This window comes from Stenella coeruleoalba (genome assembly GCF_951394435.1).
Source record: "Stenella coeruleoalba genome assembly, chromosome: 10".
Classification (NCBI taxonomy): domain Eukaryota; kingdom Metazoa; phylum Chordata; class Mammalia; order Artiodactyla; family Delphinidae; genus Stenella; species Stenella coeruleoalba.
In genome coordinates this window covers 84,830,204-84,847,181 of record NC_137156.1, presented here as the reverse complement: position 1 = coordinate 84,847,181, position 16,978 = coordinate 84,830,204, and the positions used below count along the sequence as shown (strand labels likewise).

The following is a 16,978-nucleotide window of genomic DNA, read 5'->3' as shown; positions in this document are numbered from 1 at the left end:
GGTTATACGCCCACAGGAAATTATAAGGTCATTTTACGAACAGGTTTTCACACTCTGATAGGAAACACCAGCTCCCATCCCCACAGAACACCCTACACCCAACCCGACTTACTTCCAAGCCAAACTTTCAGTCTCGCACCTACAAAAGACAGGACCTAGTGGGAAAATCATTTGTATATGGTCATGGACTTGAGTCTCTAGCCTAAAAGATCAGGGAGCATTTGCTTGGAATATTTTCTTCTGAGAACTTCTTCTTTGCCAGGGGCTGCTATAGCAGCAGTCTTGGAATTGCAAAAAACGTGACGAGGTTTTATGCCTGAAATCTTTGACCACCAACACGCCCTCTTCAGAAATGCATACGCAGAATAGCGTCTATGTACGGCACTCACTCACTCCTGAATTTCTGCGGGAGATTTATAGTGACTTATGTGTTACGGGTGAGTTGGCCACATGCTAGAAACTGGCTCTGAGTGAACAAAAATACTCCCAGTCTGGCAAAGAGATGAGTACACACACCACAGACATACTATGGAATAGTCCACCTAAACTACAAATATTGAGTAATGGCCACAGCACCTGCAACAATATATGGCAATTCAAGTGGTCATAAAAGTCATGGTGTGGTTCTTTACCACTGTCTTATGGGGAAGAAAGAAATGGACGGTGAGAGGCAGGGGGAGGGGAAGGAACACAGGGATGAAGGGAGATTTCCGTTTACCTATATGCAGAACTCACTTTAGACCTTTATAGATGTTTTTAAAAGAAATAAGAATGGTTTTCTTTAAAATATTTGTTCCCTTTCAGAGCAAGTTTCCATGCTCTCCCTTCTCTTAAACACTAAGAAGTATAAGAATAAGAAAAGAAAAAAGTTTTCTGGAAAACATTGTTTGAATTCAATGAAGGGAGCTCTAGGAACACTTAGATCACTCTGACAGGTGAGGCAAAGAGCGAAATCTCTCCTGCAGGCTTGTACAGTTACAGTCAACTGAAGTCTGAAAACCAAAGGTTATTAACATTCTTAATGGGGGAAAAATAGATTACAAAAAGTCTAATGTTAATTGATTGATAAGCCCATCAGGAGGAATGAATTTTTCTCCAATTCATGCTAGAATGTTACTTTCAACCATCAAGTCTTCAGGATGCTGATTTTAATTAATTAGATGCTGTATCACATGAACACTTACCTACCCTTTTTCAAAACCCTCACATGTTGTTGAGACTTTCTTAACTAAAAAAAGGAAGAAAGGAAGGAAGGAAGCAAGGAAGGAAGGAAGGGAGGGAGGGAGGGAGGGAGGGAGAGAAAGAAAGAAAGGAGGGAGGGAGGAAGGGAAGGAAAGAAAAAGAAAGGAAGGAAACAGAAACTAGCAAACAGAATCCAGCAGCACATTAAAAGGATCAAACACCATGATCAAGTGGGGTTTATCCCAGAATGCAAGGATTCTTCAGTAAATGCAAATCAATCAATGTGATACACCATATTAACAAACTGAAGGAGAAAAACCATAGGATCGTCTCAACAGATGCAGAAAAAGCTTCTGACAAACTTCAACACCCACTTATGATAAAAACTCTCCAGAAACTAACACACCCTTGTAAAGCAATTATACCCCAATAAAGATGTTTAAAAAAAAAAAAAAAAAAAAACTCTCCAGAAAGTAGGCATAGAGGGAACTTACCTCAACATAATAATAAAGGCCATATATGACAAACCCACAGCCAACATCGTTCTCAATGGTGATAAACTGAAACCATTTCCACTAAGATCAGGAACAAGACAAGTCTGCCCAATCTCACCACTGTTATTCAACATAGTTTTGGAAGTTTTAGCCACAGCAATCAGAGAAGAAAAGGAAATAAAAGGAATCCAAATCAGAAAAGAAGTAGTAAAAGTGTCACTTTTTGCAGATGATGTGATACCACATAGAGAGAATCCTAAAGATGCTACCAGAAAACTACTAGAGCTAATCAATGAATCTGGTAAAGTAGCAGGATACAAAATTAATGCACAAAAATCTCTTGCATTCCTATACACTTATGATGAAAAATCTAAAAGAGAAATTAAGGAAACACTCCCATTTACCACTGCAACAAAAAGAATAAAATACCTAGGAATAAACCTACCTAAGGAGACAAAACATCTGTATGCAGAAAACTATAAGACACTGATGAAAGAAATTAAAGATGATACAAACGGAGAGATACACCATGTTCTTGGATTGGAAGAATCAACATTGTGAAAATGACTATACTACCCAAAGCAATCTACAGATTCAATGCAATCCCTATCAAACTACCAATGGCATTTTTCACAGAACTAGAACAAAAAATTTCACAATTTGTATGGAAACACAAAAGCCCTCTAATAGCTAAAGCAATCTTGAGAAAGAAAAATGGAGCTGGAGGAATCAGGCTCCCTGACTTCAGACTATACTACAAAGCTACAGTAATCAAGATAGGATGGTACTGGCACAAAAACAGAAGTATAGATCAATGCAACAGGATAGAAAGCCCAGAGAGAAACCCACACACCTATGGTCACCTTATCTTTTATTTTTTTATTTTTATTTTTTTGCGGTACGCGAGCCTTTCACTGCTGTGGCCTCTCCCATTGCGGAGCACAGGCTCCAGACGCGCAGGCTCAGCGGCCATAGCTCATGGGCCCAGCCACTCCATGGCATGTGGGATGTTCCCGGACTGGGCCATGAACCCACGTCCCCTGCATTGGCAGGCGGACTCTCAACCACTGCGCCACCAGGGAAGCCCGGTCACCTTATCTTTGATAAAGGAGGCAAGAATATACAAGACAGCATCTTCAATAAGTGGTGCTGGAAAAACTGGACAGCTACATGTAAAAGAATGAAATTAGAAAACTCCCTAACACCATACACAAAAATAAACTCAAAATGGATTAACGACCTAAATGTAAGGCCAGACACTATCAAATTCCTAGAGGAAAGCATAAGCAGAACACTCTATGACATTAATCACAGCAAGATCCTTTTTGACCCACCTCCTAGAGAAATGGAAATAAAAACAAAAATAAACAAATGGGACCTAATGAAACTTCAAAGCTTTTGCACAGCAAAGGAAACTATAAACAAGACCAAAAGACAACCCTCAGTATGGGAGAAAATATTTGCAAATGAAGCAACTGACAAAGGATTAATCTCCAAAATATACAAGCAGCTCATACAGCTCAATATCATGAAAACAAACAGCCCAATCTAGAAATGGGCAGAAGACCTAAATAGACATTTCTCCAAAGAAGATATACAGATTGCCAACAAACACATGAAAGGATGCTCAACATTACTAATCATTAGAGAAATGCAAATCTAAACTACAATGAGGTATCACCTCACACCAGTCAGAATGGCCATCGTCGAAAGGTCTACAAACGATAAATGCTGAAGAGGGTGTGGAGGAAAGGGAACCCTCTTGCACTGTTGGTGGGAATGTAAATTGGTGCAGCCACTATGGAGAAGAGTATGGAGGCTCCCTAAAAAACTAAAAATAGAATTACCATACGACCCAGCAATCCCACTATTGGGCATATACCCTGAGGAAACCGTAATTCAAAAAGCGTCACGTGGGCTTCCCTGGTGGCGCAGTGGTTGAGAGTCCACCTGCCGATGCAGGGGACACGGGTTCGTGCCCCGGTCCGGGAAGATCCCACATGCCGCGGAGCGGCTAAGCCTGTGAGCCATGGCCGCTGAGCCTGTGCGTCCGGAGCCTGTGCTCCGCAACGGAAGAGGCCACAACAGTGAGAGGCCCGCATACCGGGGAAAAAAAAAAAAAAAGCGTCACGTACCACAATGTTCATTGCAGTGCTATTTACAATAGACAGGACGTGGTAGCAACCTAAGTGTCCATCGACAGATGAATGGATAAAGAAGATATGGCACATATATACAATGGAATATTACTCAGCTGTGAAAAGAAACCAAATTGAGTTATTTGTAGTTAGGTGGATGGACCTAGAATCTGTCATACAGAGTGAAGTAAGTCAGAAGGAGAAAAACAAATACTGTATGGTAACACATATATATGGAATCTAAAAGGAAAAAAAAATAGTCCTGAAGAACCTAGGGGCAGGAGAGGAATAAAGACACAGATGTACAGAATGGATTTGAGGCCACAGGGAGGGGGAAGGGTAAGCTGGGACGAAGTGAGAGAGTGGCATGGACATGTATACACTACCAAATGTAAAATAGATAGCTAGTGGGAAGTAGACACATGGCACAGGGAGATCAGCTCGGTGCTTTGTGACCACCTAGAGGGGTGGGATAGGGAGGGTGGGAGGGAGACGAAAAAGGGAGGGGATATGGGGATATATGTATATGTATAGCTGATTCACTTTGTTATAAAGCAGAAACTAACATCACAATGTAAAGCAATTATACTCCAATAAAGATGTTAAAAAAAAGAAAGGAAGGAAGGGAGGGAGGGAGGAAGGAAGGAAGATGTTAAGAAGTTATAATTTTAACAAGAGAACTGCTACATCTTCTAACTAATTCCCTTTATGGAAACAAAAAATACAATAATCTATAACCCATCACAGCTGTTTGGCTAGAATTACCAATTACCTTCAATGCCTTAGAGATACTTTCCACACTTTTACAAGTCTGCATAGTAAATTTTTAAACCAATTTTCTTAAAGAGGATTGATAAGATTTATACCATTTTAGGTGTACACGATGACATATTTCATTTAAGTTGATATAAAATCAAGGCTTTACATAAATGGAGGAAAAAGAAGACAGGGATTAAAAATAAAAGACAACCTGAAACAACTATGATTATTTAAAGAGTCATTTATGTTAGGTTTTGAAATGTGCTTTTCACTCACATTTGAATATGGGTGTTACAGATTTACTGGAGTCCACATCAAACAAATAAGAAAGCCTTGTGACGAGAAGCCAGAAATGTGTATGATCGCTCATTGTCCCCAGATCTAATTGCTGCTGCAAGCTCCCTGCACTTGGGGAGGACTGTTTTTCAGACCACTGCAAGGTTTCCAGATAGGCAGCTAATTGTGCGGCTTCCCAGCACCTCTGCAGGCAACGTAAATAAAGGAGTTTAGAAAAGTGACAGCACTTTAAATAACCAGATTACGTGGAATCAATAGGAAATGCTCAGGAAGTTAATGAAGCAATTAATTAAGTAGAGTGGATGGGGGAGGGGGAGCTTGAGAGGATAACTGGTGTACATCGCCCCTAATACGGATAAATAATTAAGAGCGGGCTATAAAGTTATCAAGCACACCACTGCACATGCCTCCTCTTCATATGCGCCCCCAGAGGGGCCACCTGTAATTGTCTTTCTTCTTCTTTAAACAGAGGACTGTGCCTCCCTCATCCTCACCTGTCTGTTTTGCCAGTTTTTGGATTGTCTCCTGATGCTCCCGGATACGTGTGAAACGGTGTGTACCAGTTTGTGCTGCCCCTCTCACAGGTATCGCCACACCTCAGATGAAAGCCACTCCCGGAATGACTGCAACTGCAACTGTGACATAGACTGCAGCGTCTTTGAATCTTGCCAGGAGACCAGTGAGTGTCTGGAGCTGGCCATGGAGATTTCAGAAATCTGTTACCACTAGCGCGACAAAGGAACCACATCCCGGCAGACCCTTTGGCCCCCGGGGGAAACTCCATTACAATGAGACTGTGATTTCTATGCGCTGAAATGTAAGGACTGTATACATTTCTTGGATGCTCCAGACCATTTTATTCTGCACCTGTCTGGGAAAAAGCTAGTATTGTCAACTCAATGGCCTTATTCCAAATTTCCCAACCGCATGGCTCACTGAAAAATCAGATCTTGATCACATGTGATGAACAAATCTTAAATACCTCTTAAATGCCATAGGTACAAGATGTTTCTTAACTGTAAAACAGCATGTGAAGCCATTCTGTTATTGCACTCACTGGCTTGCATCATGGATTCAACTTCATTCACAAATTCAGGACAAATTAGCACATTCTTTTAGAACTGACATACATTAACTTGTCCTTCTAATGGACTCATGTATAAACATTATGCATTGTTGGTTATTATTAATAATGCATTGCATAACATCATTTTGTAATTAAAAATTTATTTGTACAGTCTCTTAAAATTCACTTATATGTTCAGTTTAGGTAGAAAGGGAATTAAATGAATTAGAAACCGTGTTCCTATAATTACTACAGATGTCTCCAAGACATATCCAGTGAATTTTGAATATGATGTACTTCGAGAGAGTGCTGTAATTCTAGACCGTATTATTATTATGTCTATGACTATGTCATAACAGGTTATGCATGTTCTTAATTTGTTACAGAAAGGCTTTTCTTTATTCTAATGAGCAGAAATGGGAATTACGTGCAAGTTTCAAGAAAATGACCCCAGATCATCAATTTGCCATTTTCCTCATTCCTGTTTGTCAGGTACAATAAGCAGCAGGATATTAAAACAGAACCATTTCATTTTACTGAACGATGAGTTGTGTAGGCACCTGAAAGAAATACATGTGCAGGCACTTATGCAGCACTAAGTCTCCTAATACAGCACGTGCTTCACAAACCATATTTTTTTTTCTTTTTCTGATAATTCAAGTGATTCATAATTATGTTGAGCACTTCCTCACACGTACAAAAATTTTTTTAAAGATGTGATATAAACGTAGAAAGTGACTTCCAACTCCAACGAATTAAAACAATTTGTGCAGGTTGAAGTTACTTTGGAATTTTCTTTACTTTCTGTAGGCATGGCGTTGCTCACAAACATGTGCTTAAATATTCCCATGGACATCTTCACTGAATATAAAAAAGCACACTATATCAATAACCGGACAAAGAACACGAAAGTAAAATGGAGAGTTGAGGGAACTTTTTATGATTTAGGCAAACACCAACAACAAATTCCAAAATACCTGTCTTTGCCTGACTTAGGTAATTTTGAACAAAAGCTACACTTGTTTTGTTTCTGTAGTCAACTAGCACATTCTTCTACTCTGCAGTAATTTCCTCAAAATGCTGAAAACTCTTAATCTTTTGAAAATATTTTTAAGCTTCCCATCAAAAGGCACTGAACTGCTCTTGTCTTGTTCCTGATAGCACAGAGCATCCATGGTTAATGCAGGCTTCATCCCTGTTTGACTATCATGTTTTCCACGAAGTACAGAGCATGTGACTGCCCACCCCTTATGAAACACTTTGGTCTCAGTGCTTTTCGGAAGCTCAGAGACAACTCTATTCTCTATGCATAGAACTTGTAGATCCTTATGAGGGAAAACTATAAACCCTTAGGAAGGGGACTTAGAGCTGTTCTTACCCAGTATTTTCATTTTTCGTAAGAGAAAATAGAGGACCCCAAGAGCTGACTTATCCAAGACCATACAGTGATTTAATAGCAGTGTTGGGAAATCAAACCGGTGGTCTAATTTTCTAATGACACTGTACCACCCCAGGATTCTCCACTTCTTAGTCCAGCTTTACACAGTGGTACAGCTACTCCAACTGTTCAAATATTAAACTACTACTAGACTGGCTCATAAACAGTTGCTACCGTGAACCTCCTTAGGGCTTCTCCCTGTACCCCCTGCCACCTGGCCCCTTTCCAAGCACCCACCCACCTCCCCCCGATCCAGCCACTCAAGGAAGAACACCTGGACCTGCAGGGGGTTTCTGGGATCCTGTCCCAATAATATGGTACCTGGTGTCATTGATCAGGCCATGTCATATCGATGTTATTTATTTTGACCATCATCCCCTTATTCTTTCTAGTCTACATACCCTCAAATTGGGCAAAGATGGTCCATTTCGAATGTGAATTGAACGCTTGTCAATTAGAGACGTTAAGAATCGTCAGGTCTTGTGCTTCCCTGGTGTCGCAGTGGTTGAGAGTCCACCTGCTAATGCAGGGGACCCGGGTTCATGCCCCGTTCCGGGAAGATCTCACATGCCACGGAGCGGCTGGGCCCGTGAGCCATGGCCGCTGAGCCTGCGTATCCAGAGCCTGTGCTCCGCAACGGGAGAGGCCACAACAGTGAGAGGCCCGCGTACCGCAAAAAAAAAAAAAAAGGAAAGAATTGTCAGGTCTTATTTTATACTGTGGTCAGAATACTACAAGATCTTTCTGTGGCCTCTCTTACCACGGTTTGTTAACTTATTCCTCACTTTCAGAATTCACCATGCTCCATGCTCTAACAGAAAGGATCGGTTATACAAAGTGTGCAATTTCTTTTCTTTATCACCAATAATAAAACATCATCCTTTTTGCAAACATGAATGGCTCTTTCAATTGAATTCTTACACAATAAAATATACGCAGCTGGGAAAATGCAATTGCAGAGGTAAGACAGATGAAAAAGGAATGTGGTTATTGATTAAATACAAATATCAGAATCTGAGAAGGCTCAGGTTTTTTTCTCTGCAATGATGAAGGCCGGTGATCACAAATAAAGATAATGTTGTTCTTTAAGGTGGGCTTTTAAGGGAAAAGAATATTCTGATTTAAGGAAGCACACTAGATAAGAGAGATCTGAGAACATACAACCTTTATAAGGATTCCAGAAGAGAAATTTTTTTCCCACAGCAATATAACCAGATAAGTACATTGTCTTTGCTTTGCTCAATGGATTTTTATAAAACCATTGCTTCTCTAAAAGCCTACAAAATATGGAAAGCCATGAAAAAAAGAAGTTACATTTAACTTGCTGATGAAATTTTCCCACTACATAAGCTGATAGGCCTACAAAATTAATTATCAATGCTGGACAATCGAAGTTAATAAAGCAAAAGTCGCTTCCATTTTTTCCAAAGAAGTAAGACAACATAGTCAGGGAAGCTTTACAAATAGGAGACATCACATGAAGGCATATCAGCATTTTTTCAAGGATAAATGTGAAGGTGGAAACGTTTGAAGGACAGAATTCATTATCCAATGCCTCTAAATTTCTCCCTCTACAAAATGAAGCAAAAGAATAACACATACACTTAAGAGAGGCACTTTGACTATAAGAATTTTGCCCATCAAATGCTAAGTTCACCAAGGGTACACAAACTGATGACCTGTGATAAAATTATAAAATTTAAGTATTTGGTTTAATAGTTTGTTGGGTGTTCTCTGAAAAGTATATCTGAGTTAAAACCTGAAGAGTTGCCATATAGAGCCTCACGTGAGCCGTTTAGAAAGGCAGAGTGAATAAAGCATAATTTTCCAGTGATCATAATCAACACTGGACCAAAACTGTATTAGTGAGATCCTCGACGTATGTCTAGACACCTCCTTACATTACTGTGAAGAAGTCCAGAATGTGGGGAGGGATGAAAACGGAGGAAGGGACAGGACATGTATCAGCATTGGATAAAAGTGCCTCCTCTGGCCTACCATCTTGATTGGATGAAAGTACCACCTTTATCCAGGTCTACCATCTTGATATGCTTCACAGCCTCGCTTTTGCCACTATCTCTAAAGCAGTGGTTCTCAATTAGGGGTGATTTGGCAATCATTTGGCAATGTCTGGAGACATATTTGGTTGTCACAATGGAAAGAGGAAGGATGTGATTAGCCTTTAGTGATTAGAAGCTAGGAATGCTAATAAACATCCTACAACACACAGGATAACCTCCCCAAAGAGGTCTGCGAGCCTTTCTATCAGTCTCAATGAACCATCACCAAACTGACCTTAAAAAAACTGTTGGAGGGGCTTCCCTGGTGGCGCAGTGGTTGAGAGTCCGCCTGCCAATGCAGGGGACACGGGTTCGTGCCCCGGTCCGGGAAGATCCCACATGCTGCGGAAGGGCTAGGCCCGTGAGCCATGGCCGCTGAGCCTGCGTGTCCAGAGCCTGTGCTCTGCAACAGGAGAGGCCACAACAGTGAGAGGCCCACGTACCGCAAAAAAAAAACCAAACTGTTGGAAACAGACTTGCCAGGTAAAAGAGAGGATGCCCAGTTAACTTTAAATTTCAGATAAATAACAAAAATATTTTAGTATAAGCATGTGCCAAACATTGCATGTGACACACTTATACTATGAAATGATTCCTCATTTATCTGAAATTCAAATTTAAGTGGTTGTCCTATATTTCTATTTGCTAAGTCTAGCGGCCCTAGTTCAACAGACTCCACATTTTGAGAAGGAATGCAGGGAAATGGTGATCCTTCAGCTCCCTCCCTGACTCCAAGAGAGGAATGATTGTTGACCTCTTTGGTCAGAAGCCAGGACATTCGCTGGGCCACATTTTACCTGGTGGTGTAATTTAGGTCGGGGAACCTGGTTTAAAGATCAGCTCTAAAACAGGACACTCTCATTTTCCCTCCTGTCTAAGGTTCCTGTCTTGGACTAAGCTGGTCATGTCACATCTCTGTTGGCAACTGAGGAAGCACCTTAGCCAAGAGCTATCTTGATTCAAGAAGTAGTAAGCAGAGGCCTTCACTTACACCTTCACATCTAAACCATATTTTCTGATTCAGTCTTGGCTAGAAAGACCTGCCTTGAGTAGTGCCTGTATCTCTAGATCAACAGCTCCCTCTGCCAAAATTCAGTAAGGGAAAAAGGGTGAGTGGGAGGGTGAAATTGAGGCATTTCTTAAACCTGGACTGCAATACCATCTACTAACACCTGAACTTCACCATGCACTCTTAGTATATAGTTAGGAGGAGACCAGAGAGCCTGAAAGTGTTCCCTTTACTACATTATTCTTATTTATTTTACGGATGAGAAAAATATCAAATAGAAAATATTTGGGGGTGGGGGAAGGGAAGAAGGATAGACTGGGAGTTTGGGATTGACACACTGCTATAGTTAAAATAGATAAACAACAAGGACCTACTGTTAAAAATAAATAAATAAATGTTTAAAAAAAGAAAAGAAAATATTTGATTAAGTGCTTTATATACATTATCGCAATTCTCTCAACAGCCCTATGACACAGGTCCTACTAGCATCCCTATTTTCCTAGGGAAAACAGAGACCTAAAGAAATTAAGTAACATGCCCAAGGTCCATACCAAATAAGCAATTGTCACAAGGCTTGAACCCAGGTCTGTTCATTCCAAAGTTTATGCTTTTAATCACTAAGCCTAAAAGTTGTCCATATGAAAAATGACCAAATCAAAATAAAGTTCAAGTATTCACTTCTAAAGCAAAAGCAATCAGAAAAATACGACACTATTCAAAGAAACCCATTCGCTGATAGTAAATGTTTTCCAAGCTGTTATCCTGTGCAATGATGAGAATCTGAAACATCTTCAATATGCTTTTTTTTATATGCTTTTAAGATATGTACCCAATAAGTAATAAATGAATGTATTGCAATTTAATCTTTATATGAATGCAAAGTGAATGTATTGCAATTTAATCTTTATGCCAGTAGCTGTGCCCCATTCATCTCTGGTTATGAAGGCTTACATTTTAGTGCTCCATTTTAGCAAAGCAACTTTGATCTCTACCTCCAGAGTCCATACTGTACACACACCCAGGCCAGCCCTCATCAGTATTCCATGAGAGCATGAATTGTTTTTAATCAGTCAACAACACTATGTCAACCAAATGCATTCTGATTCTGAGACCTTTTATCTCAAAAGCTATGCAGAAACCAAGGTCACGGTAACCTCTTTTATGGTTTATAGTTCCTCAAATGCACTTACAGTGAATTTACAATGCCACAACTTACTTTGTGGATTCTGAGCTTTCACTAGGTTCAGCCCTCTCCGACATCCTCTTTGTTTCCTCTTTCAGCACTTTCTGCCTAAGGGTCTTCACTGAACATCAAGTTCCCGTAAATATTAAAAAAAAATAAGAATATTGAACAAGATTCTCCCAGCAGATAAGCTACTCATCATTTGTAATTGGGGCTCTTCAGAAAGCTGCATGAATGTTTCAAATCACGGCTGTACAGCTTTGTAATACGAGGTGCAGGCCCCTGCAAGGGGGCAGGAAGGTAAGAAGGTAGGATTGTGCCAATGCTGTCACTCCGCCATTGTTACAATCAAATACCTGCTCATGTGGCCAACGCAGTAAACCACCTAGCTCAGGGGCCAAGTCTGGGGAGCTGCTCTTGGAGAGATGAGGCAGAGATAGGGTTCTAAGGGCCTCAACAGATCCACAGACCTCATGAAGTTACCTCCTAGCTCACTTTTTTGATGACTCTCATTCTAAGCAATAATATGCATAAATTCATGGTCTTGATCTACTAGTAACATTTTTACAATAATGTACTAGCCAGGTATTAGAAATACTTTTGAGAACAAAAGTGTCTGTAGCACCGAAAATCATCCTGCATGCCCCCAATGGTACTTACACTGGGCAACAGTAGGTTCAACGAAAGCAAGAATGAGAGAAATTTGGTGACCGGTTGGGAGGTTATTGCCCAGCTCCAGGTAAGACTTAGTAGAGGCCTGTACTAGGCGGGTGGTTGGGAAGTGAGTGCTTGGAAAGGAGGAAGAGGCAAGGTTCATATCTAGAAAGGGCGTTGGATGTTACTTTGTGATGTACTTAGGGGCAAATGAAAAGCCACTGAAGAATGGCAGGGAGTTACATGATTAAAGTGGTGTAGGAGGAAGATGGACCATGACACAATGTACAGGACAAATTAAAGCAAGGAGACACTAGAGACTGACAAAGGAGCCATCGCAATGAGGCATGGGGTGCTGAAGGCCTGAAATAGGATGGTGACAGGAAAAACAAGATGGAAGAGATGGATGGGAAAGAAATTAGAAAAGGACCATTAGTCCTTTCTCAAACTCTTCTCAGTTTAAGGCTCAAATATTCCCTACTGTCTATCATGTCTATGAGTCATAAAGCCATTATTTTCATTAGGGAAGGAACTGGTCGGGGAGGGGAGAGTTTTATTCCAAGTGGAAAGTCAAGGTATATTTTTAGCTACATTAAGCCAGCCTTCTGCTGCTCAGCACACTGATGTAATTCCAACATAAAACATAATCTATAATATTCCAGGGGAACAAATCCAATTCTTGGTCATATAAATTTTCATGTAAGTCCATCACAATTCATTCCCAAAACATCTCATTCTCTTTGAAAGCTGGAGCTGCAGCAAGTGATCAAAAAGAGTAGTTTAAAATTGCTCTGGAATTTCCGGAGATGCTAAATCTAACCTGCTGACGGCACAGGACCAACCCCCCAAACTTTAAATCAGAGGTAAAGCATTTTATGTTCTAAAAGATATATTCCTCAAAGTTTATCACAGTGTATTAAAGTCAAATGTGAGTTATTACTTACCAAATCTGGAGCTGATGTCTCCTCTTTGATTGCCCTAGGTAGGCGAGAATAAGTATCTTCCAACCAACATATTTTTTACTTTTTCATCTGCCTCTTTCTATTTACAATAGAGTGAAAAATAATAGCCAAGGAGTGACTTTTCAGGGTTGGACGAAGTGCAAATCCCATCTGACTAGAGCCTAAACTGTATTCCAGACCCCTGGCAAGTTCTGCCGCATGGGGAAGGATAATGGAAACTGACTTCTCAAGAGCTGGATTGGTCCTGTAGGAATAATCAGTGAAAACTCGTCTGATGAACTTTCAGCACATTTGCATTGGCTTAGAACCCAGGGTATATATTATTAGTCAGGCTTGAAATCTAGTTCTCTCTGCCCTCGCTGGGGCTTTCTGCAGGAGGGAGACAGCTATGCCACGACCAGGATGCCCTGTGAAAGCCCAGAGAGAGCAGAAATTTTATAACTAATACCACTGATGCAGAAAAAAAATCCCTGTCAGTTTTTCTGGTGTTATCTGTTGCCAACATAGCAATTATGAGTAATTCAAGCCTCCTTCTAGGGGATGAGGGAGTTGGGAGGATGGAGGACATCCTTTGGTTTAAAGCGATCTTAGATCCTTTTCTAGTCCATAATGTATTTCAGAATATTACCTAGGCACTCAGTTAGAGGAGCATCCCAAAGGTTCACCGTCCCAAGGGCCCTCCCTTCTGGTCCCTGGGTGTTTGGGCTGTCAGGACACCCCTGCTCCAGAATGCCCAATTATAATGCAAGTATCTTCTATTAAATGACTTTAAGTAGCCATGTAACAGTAGATAAGAAGGTTGAGGTCTAAAGATAGACGTGGGTACCAGCTCTGTCTCCACTGCTTACTGGCTAAATGTATTAAATCAGTAACTAAACCTCTCTGAGTCTCACATCAGTAAAATGTGGCTATAAACACCTACCCCATAGGTCATTGTAAGGGGTAAAAAGAGATAATTCAGCAAAATCTTTAGTATAGATTTAGTACACATAGTACATTCATTAAAATTTTCAGCTCTAATTATTATTAGCAGCACTACCCAGCTCATTTGTTCTCATAACACGAGAGATGTTTATGCTCTATTTCTGTAATAGCCCACATCACACCAATCTTTTGAGACTTAGCCATATGCCATCTTTTTCATTATTCCCCGGTTACTTATCCAGGAAACGAGCACAGTATCTAATTCCCGTATCTCTTTATTTTTCCTTCTCTTATGATACAGTACCCTTTTCTCCCAAGATTAGGATACTACTCATTACAACAGATAACTTTAATAAGCACTTATTACGTGCCAAGCACCGTATGAATGGCCTTTCATGTATTATCTCATTGAATCTCCTCAACAGACTCTGAGGAATTTTACTGAAGAGGAAAGTGAGGCTTGCAGTATTTAAATAACTGTCTCATGCCAAGGGAACACGATGGCAGAGTGGAGATTTGAACTCAGGAGTCTGTGTGAATGCAAAGCTCATGCTGTTAGCCACTTAAGCTGTAAGAAGACCATGGCTGAAGTCCAGATTGGCCAATTTCAAAAGGTAGGCAGTGGGAGGGTCTGTCCTCCTCCTTAATCTGGTGAGAGGGACTTCAATGTCACCACTCAGAGAGCTTGATGTGTTCCCCCTTGTTTTATTGGGAGGAGATGAACAGTGTCGACTCCCACCCAGGAAATCAGAAGGGTGAGCTGCTTTGTCAACAGAGTGAAAGAGAGTGGCCTTCACCCCGAGAAAGCCCCCCACATGAGTGGATGTGGGCAAGGAGTTGTGTGGGTGGACTACGTATGGGTGAGGTACCTGGGAAAGAGTTGGTTCAAGAACTGCCTTACATCCGGTGTCACAGGGCCACCCAAAGTGTCTATGAGACTTCGGCAGAAAGGCAATTAGGTGTATAGCACCAAGACCTGGGGAAATAGGGCTCACTTTCCCAGGGCAAAGGAACTGCAAGTGGGAGAACATTCTCCATGATGGGTTCTCTGAAGAACCCACAAAAGGCACCATTAATGAAATTGGCATCTTACACATATGACAGTTTCAGAAAAGGTGACACCATCTTATGAGGGTATCAATCAAATTAGTTGTTTTCTACCCTCCCAACCCTTCTTCTCTCCCCTCAACCTGTTCAACCTTGGTAGAATCAGAAACCAGAGCGAGTAAGCGAGTCGAGAAGGAAAAGTGGCGGCTGGAGAAAGAGAAAAGACCCACACACCCTCTCCTCCAGCAGCCAGTCCACAGGGCAGTCAACAACTAGAGCACAGGAAGACATTGACCGAATAAAATTCAGAACTATGGCTATTATTGCTCAAGCTAAGTTATGAACTGAGGCTGTGTTTATGACTTAAAGACTGTCTATTGCTGAAGACTAAACAGAATGTCATGGGGCCTCCCTAAGTTCACATCCAAGGGCCAGGGAAGGACTCCGTTTGCTGAATAAATATAAAGATGGTAAGAGACAAATATAAAGTTGCCTTTATGACTACACTCCATGAGTACTGCTTGGTCAACACATACTGTTAACATTTATTTCTCATCACCCCATGGAATAGAGTCACAACATGAAAGCTTCTTGGGGGCTTTTCTGTGTTGATCATGTCATATTTCACCCAAGAAAGGTCTACACGGTTAAGTTTCTGATCCTCTGCATAACCACCCTCCAACTCGCTACTGCAATCAAACCCCTTCCAACTATTACAAAACTGTTAATTTTTTCAAAATAACACTGTTATTATTTTCCAAAATAAAAATTCCATCATTGGATATGAGGAGAACATTTTCAGGATTTGATTTTCTCTTCCAATGGATGAATATATGGTCACACAAGGTAGGGGAAACTACTTTTAAGAAATCCTCTGGTTATTAGAGCCTATGATGCTCTGGGTAATATATAATGTGATGAGGAAATGATCTTTCTGTGTTTCAGGTGGGAGTACTGAGGTGCTAATGGAGTGAAGGGGTCTTGCAGGTCACACTGCAAGCTCCTGGCAGCGCTGGGTCAGGACTACGGCATGACCTATTTGAATGTCCACAGAAGAGATTAAAATAGAAGTTAGATGACTTTAGGTGGTATGTTCTGGATCTGGCAAACTGGATTCTTTTACTCATCATGAAAAGGAGTTTCCAAAAGTATCAGAGGCAACTCAAGGGTTAGTCACGCTCTCTGCTGTCCTGTAAAGTTTATACAATGTCTGGATATTCTCTGCAAGGTTTTCAACGCTCTGCCCAGAGGTTGGTGGGAAACTTCGATCACTGAAGAGTTCTAGGCCCTGAAGCTGCTATGGTCCGATAACTGGGGGGAGAAAAGACAGAATGGACACTCACAGCTACAGCTGAGCACCTGTATGAAAGCTTCAGGTGAACACTCCAGCACACGGAAGGGATGTTCTGAGCCTTTTTATTATGATGCCTGAGGTTAGATGTGACCATGGATGAAATTTTAATACGGCCCTTCCTTGTGTGGGAAAATCCAATTAAGGCTTTCTTTGGAATGGAGGTAAATTCACGTTTTCTGTTGAAAGGGGCTCCACACAAGAGAGGACCCTGGAAGTGTATGTTTCATTAGCTTCAAGATAAAAATTGCTTCTGTCTGGGACCCAATAGAATAAGTGTTTCTGCAATCTACGATGGAGGTCTAGACATCAACAGGGCAAGCAACTTCACACCTAATGGGAAAGGGCCTCAGCAGGGGATGTGCATACGCTAGCATTCTCTTTGGGTATAGACAGTCCTTTCTTACAGGAAAA

The 16,978-nt window shown here is 41.0% G+C and overlaps 1 protein-coding gene and 1 long non-coding RNA gene across 2 annotated transcripts in view; one reads left to right on the top strand and one right to left on the bottom strand.

Moving 5' to 3' along the window:
* MDFIC2 (MyoD family inhibitor domain containing 2) overlaps window positions 1-5,599 on the top strand; it is a gene marked incomplete at its 3' end in the record, with an annotated part of 99,565 nt that extends 93,966 nt beyond the window's left edge. The window contains exon 4 of the mRNA XM_079933196.1: window positions 5,340-5,599. Coding sequence (XP_079789322.1) covers window positions 5,340-5,599 — 260 coding nt within the window. The remainder of the gene's footprint in view (window positions 1-5,339) is intronic.
* Window positions 1-16,978, bottom strand: part of LOC307192705 — a 796,377-nt gene that overhangs the window by 653,750 nt on the left and 125,649 nt on the right. The gene's annotated exons all lie outside the window — the stretch shown is intronic.